The sequence below is a fragment of the Octodon degus genome, unplaced genomic scaffold (genome assembly GCF_000260255.1).
Source record: "Octodon degus isolate 3935 unplaced genomic scaffold, OctDeg1.0 scaffold00152, whole genome shotgun sequence".
In the NCBI taxonomy this organism is placed as follows: domain Eukaryota; kingdom Metazoa; phylum Chordata; class Mammalia; order Rodentia; family Octodontidae; genus Octodon; species Octodon degus.
Window position 1 is genome coordinate 2,103,827 of NW_004524728.1, and position 6,004 is coordinate 2,109,830.

General features: G+C 36.1%; 1 protein-coding gene across 1 annotated transcript in view; it reads left to right on the forward strand.

The window, feature by feature from the left end:
- Rab2a (RAB2A, member RAS oncogene family) overlaps positions 1-6,004 on the forward strand; it is an 82,316-nt gene that overhangs the window by 44,943 nt on the left and 31,369 nt on the right. The window contains exons 4-5 of the mRNA XM_004642356.2: positions 1,792-1,874; positions 2,414-2,506. Coding sequence (XP_004642413.1) covers positions 1,792-1,874; positions 2,414-2,506 — 176 coding nt within the window. The remainder of the gene's footprint in view (positions 1-1,791; positions 1,875-2,413; positions 2,507-6,004) is intronic.

The window sequence follows — 6,004 nt, forward strand, 5'->3', positions numbered from 1 at the left end:
CTGCATTTTGTTCCTTCTCTTTGTCATTTTATATACCACTGTCTTCTGACCTTTGGTGTAGAGCTTAGATAGAGTTATTACCTTAGCACCAGGTCCAGATCTACAAAGTTCAGATTCCTCCAGGTGGGTGTTGTTTGGATCTGGCTGCTGTGCTCCACTTCTTTCTGCTGCAGCCGTTAGAATTGAACCCTTTGTCTCTCTGGCAAGATGTTCTGCTCCTGAATCAGCTTGGTGAGTCTTGCCTCTAGTCTCTTTTGCAGGGAGTTCTGCTGAAGGGTTCCTCGCTGGGCCTGCACTCTGGGTCAAATGAGGATCTGCGGGCCCCGGGCGGTTTCATTCATTCGCTGGGCCTGCACTCTGGGTCTATTCAGGATCCGTGGCCCCAGATCGTCTCCGAGAATTCCAGTTTTTAACTTGGATTTGAAGACTTTCTGAAGATACACCTTAATAAATATATGATTGCATGCTCCCAACCAGATTTTTTTTTTCAGTCTGTTTTTAAATCAAAACTATGTGAAATAAGTTGGCTATTTTTATATGATGGCTTTCTCAGTCTCTTGTATAGCATAAGACGTTCTGGGTGCTACACTTGGTTACCAAGAGAAGGTCTGATTTGTTAATTTCCACAGAGAAGAACATATCCTTATTGAATCTTACAGTGTTCACTTACTTAGGTGGGATGGAGTACTGAGCATTTTTGCATGCAACACAGAACGCCAGTGGTGTGCCTGACCCAGTGGTAGGCAGTGGGGGTTTGATGTTTTGGAAGGAGAACCAACAGGCAGCAAGGTACTGAACAAGGCAGAACACTGAAGATCAGAACTCAGAGATGTGTAAATCTGAATATTTTTCTGGTTACTACATTTTAAATACAAACATTGTTAACATTGGCTTTATGTTTACTTAGATTTTTTTTTCACAAGGTAGAAGTGATTGAGACTAAAGCAGAATTTTTCTTAAGAACTGTCTCAGTTTTAAACTCAGAGGCAAGTGGACATAGCACTCATCAGCCTTTCTTTAAAAAGCAGCATGCTGTGTGCCATGAGTTAAATTACCTAATTTTCCATCATTTCTGGTGTCTTATTTCACAAGTGGATATGAAGATGACTTACATCCTGTTGGCTTTTGACAAGCATTCTATATCAAACACAGAAAAAATTAAATGTGGGGGGAATTATATAAATTAAATTCAGAGCCATTTTGTTTTTCATAATAAAATGACTGCTCAAAGAATCTAGTCTTAGAACTGTTGAGAGCTCGCTGCAGTTTATGATATAACTGATAGAATCTGCATCCTTGGCCTTCCAACAACCTTTACACCAGCAGATGGTGGGCGTAAAGATGTCATTCATCATTTATTTACAATAGGCTTTATTTATTCTGGTGTCAACAGCTGCCCCAGGGAGTGGGTTATTGAATTCAAATGTGAAGCTCTGGGTTATTTGCTTCCTTTCAAATTTGTCTTCAGAGCTTAGTTGCTAGGCGTCCATTCTGTGTTCTAATAATGATTCATGTATTGTGAAACCATTCAGTAAATTGGGTTGTCAGGGATGGCCAAAAAGGGTTAAGGCTCTTGTTTGGGGTTGGAGGAGTGTGAGGATTGCAGGAGCAACCATGTGTGTACCCCAGTAGTTTCAGCAATAGTAATATTAAGTAACTTTTTTTCCTAAAACTGGTGAATTTTATCTCTGTGCACTCCTTTCCTCCTTGCCTGTGTTCCATGTATACCTAATATGAAAATATAAAGGATAGCATTTTAAATGAGACTTTCAATCCTTTTTTTCTTCATAGGCAGGACAAGAGTCCTTTCGTTCTATCACCAGGTCTTATTACAGAGGTGCTGCTGGGGCTTTACTAGTATATGATATTACAAGGTGAGAACTTGCCAGTTGTTCTTTTGCTTTTTAACCTTTTAAAATTTTAATTAGTACATGTTTATAGTACATGATGATTACATTTATCCTTGATAATTGATACATGTTTTTTGTCTGTACTTCAATGGGCAATGTAGACAATCTTTCTATTTAAAATATAGCTGCCAGTAATAAAAGTATATTTACCTTTATGTCCTGGCTACTCACCTTTAAAACTGGGCATTCTAATCAGATTTAAATGTCCTACAGAATATATGATTGAATTCTTTTTCTTAAATAAGTATCTGAAATTTATTTGGTAATATTATTCATTGTAATTTTCTAAAGTGTAGGTACAATTTGTAAAGTGAAATACCAGTGAACTCTAAACCCAGATACTAAAATCTTGTATTGCATACATCTTCAAATCTCGGATACTTGTTTCTCATTGCATAAGTGGATATGACTAAAAGTGACTATTTTTAATGGAATGTTCACGGTTCATTATACACTACTGAGAGAAATACTTTGAAAATAATCAAATTCTTACATATTTTCAGGAGAGATACATTTAACCACTTGACAACCTGGTTAGAGGATGCCCGCCAGCATTCCAATTCCAACATGGTCATTATGCTTATTGGAAATAAAAGGTAAAAAGACTAATTTAGCACTTACTTTGCATTATTGATGACACTGTAGGTTACTATTTATGTGACTTTTCCTGTACATTTATCTACAGGTAAATTCCTGGTTTTCTTAAATTTTAAAATTTTACAATTCTAAGGTAGTTTTGGTTTTTAAAATACAAATGAGGTTTTTTAGGAAATTATTATAATTTAGATAGTTTTTTTAGAGGCTTGCTTTCTTGTATTTGGTATAGAGTCTTACTACACAGCTTGGACTCCTAGTGATCCTCCTGCTTTGAGCCTCCCAGCACTGATATTATAGGCATGTGCCTCCACGCCTGGTCTCAGTGGCTGGTTCAGGGCACCCAGGGATGGGGCCGGCGTGGCAGGTTGTGCCAGCAGTCCCTGTGCTGGCCTAAGCAGGCCCTTAGTCTGCTGTGCTATCTCACAGGCCCTTTTTAAATTTTTTTTTTAATTTATATATTTGATAAAGGTTTTCACTGTGTACCTTGGATTCATTGTTCCTTCTGTTTCAACCTCCCCAGTGCTGAGATTTCAGGTTTGCACCATCATACCAGGTCTCAAGTGGCTAGCCCTTTTTTTTATCTTTTTAACATTTATTTATTATTTAATTTCTTGACTTTTTTTTTTTTTTTTTTAAAGGCTCCCTTTTTTTCTTTCTTTTTTTTTTTGGGGGGGGGGCCAGCTCAGCCCACCAGGGGGCGGGGCTGACTGGCATGTGGTGCTGGGGGATTGAACCGCGGTCCCTGTGCATTGCTAAGCTTGTTCCAAGTAGGTGCTTTAGACCACTGAGCCATCGCACCAGCCCCAAGTGGCTAGCCCTTTGAGCCCCAGGTGGGGCTGGCACAGCATACAGTGCCGGGGATTGAACCTAGTCCTTGGCATTTGCCAGGCAGGTGCTTCGACCGCTGAGCTATCTCCGTGGCCCCACAAAGATATACATTAAAAAAATAATCTGAAATGGTTTTATCTGATTACTAATTTAAAGTAAAACTTACTGTTTATTGGAGAGTAGGTAATTATTAAGTATTACTCAAATTTTTTTAATTACCAGTAGAAATAAGTATCTCAGAATATTTCCCATTATGACAGTGTGTATTACATGAATTAATATGATAAATTATTCGGGTGACTTTCTAAAAGTCCTAAAACACTGTTAATATCATTTAGTAAACATTACATTAATACTTCAAGCTTACATACTAGTGTTATCCTGTTTTATAATTTTGTAGATTATTGCAGCCACATCTCAGTTGAGAAGGAACACTTCTGTTTGCACACAACTTAGTTCTTAAAATCATCCAAAACAGTTTTACTTTCATTCAAAAACTCCACATCAGGTGACACACACAACAGCCATCTTCCTCAAAATCATAAAAAACTTGAAGTTCATGAATCAAGTTACCACTGTATCTGCAACAAACATCCTTTTGTGGTAATCTTAAAAAATGATAGTTCTTAAAACTGGTGAATCTGCAAACAGTTGGTTAGCCTAAGTTTCTATAAACTTCGAAGAATTCAGGAATGTATTCACTCATTTAAGTAGACAATTACAATGATAACAAAATTATTTTTAAATGGTAGTCACAGAATTCATTCTGTAGGTTTATAAAATAGATAATATTAAAAGATAATGTGGGCCAGGGAGATGACTCAGTAGAATAAGTGCTTCCCTGGCAAGCTCAAGGGTTCTGAGTTCTATTCCCAGTCCCACCAAAAAAAAAAAAAAAAAAGAATGAGATACTAAGAAATAAGCTATGATGAGAAATCAAAGTTTGTTTTTTTTTTTATCTCATTTAATTAAAAAGGAAACCAGTAAGATCCTACAACCACTTCAGAAGAGAACTGAGTATACCATTGAGTCAAGTAAAATCTGCAGAATGGACTTATAGATGTTGAAAAAGTAAACACTATTCATAAGGTGATAATTGTATTCCACAGGAAATAGTCTATTTCTATGGATAGAACTGTTTGTTTTATGTGTTTTTCACAAGTTAATCTCTACAATTTTGGAAAATGTGTTGGGTACAGAGATTAACAACTCTGAACACATGTATTAGGAAAATGTCAAACCAGCAACATAAGCTATCACCTTGAACTAGAAAGTTCAGAGCATATTAAACCTAAGAGAAAAGGAGGTGGTAAAGAGAAAATCAGTGAATCTAAAAGCTACTTCTTAAGATAAATAAAATAGATACTGATCAGAAAAACACACATTAAATATAGGAAAGAAAGGGTAACCTCACTAATCCTTCAGATACTAAAAGGATAAGAGAATATTGTGAACAGACTAAGTAGAGAAGTATACCATATTCATGTGTTAGAAAACTAAATATTATTAAGGTGTTAGTGCTTCCTAAATTCATCTAGAGATTGTGACCTCAGTCAAAATACGATGTGCTTTTTTAAGAGGAGGTAGATATTGATAAACTGATTTCAAAATTTCTGTGAAAATGTGGAGTTTATAGGCTAGCTGAAACAATTTTGATGGAGAACAAATCTGGAAGATTTACTGATTTCACTTTTTCTGATTTTAAGACTAGGATATTGGCATATTAGGCAGCTTTCTGTCCCTGAGGGAAAAAATACTGAAGAAAAATCAACTTAAAAGGAGGAAATGTATACTTTCGCTTACCGTTTTAAAGGTTTTAATTCTAGCTATTTGGTCCCATTGCTTTTGGGTCTTTCCTAGCACAGTGCGTTTTGGCAGAGGAAACTGCTTGCTTCATGGTGGTCAGGTAGCAAAGAGAGAAAGAAAGCAGAGGCCTTAAAATCCCCTTCAAAGGGCACAGCTCCAGTAATCTTTTTTCCAACTTGATCCTACCTCCCAGTGGGACCATCAGCTGGATGCAAAGCCTACGTACAAGCTTTTGAAGGCCATTTTATACCCAAACTATAATAAACAGATAAAAAACAAAAAGTCCAAAAGTAGATCTGTATATACATATAGTCAGTTAATTCTTTGTCATAGCTGCCAGTTCAGTAGAATGAATCTGTAATCTTTTCATTACAAAATACACAGCATTTGGAGAGCTATATATAAAAATGAACCTCTAATTTATAAAAATTAGGAATAGATCATAGACCTAAATATAAGAGCTAAACTGTAAAACAAAATTCCAAGAGAAAACACAAACTCTTAGTGACCCTAGTTTGGTGGACATTTTTAAAATGAGATTACAAAACCATATAAAGAAAAATTAATAAATTATACTTCAATGAAATTAAATTTTTGTTCTTTAAATGCAAAAAAAAAAAAAAAGGCAAGATACAGGCTGGGAGAAACCATAAAACATCCCTCACACAGTGATTGTATCTAGAATATGAAGAATTCTTAATAGTTGATTATCAATAAGATAACCTAGTTCTTTGAAAAGAGAAAGATTTGAACTGATAATTCATTTAAAAAGATACATTTCTGGGGCCGGGGAGATGGCTCAGTGGAATAAGCGCTTCCCTGGCAAGCGCAAGGACCTGAGTTCAATCCCCCGTTCTGAAAAA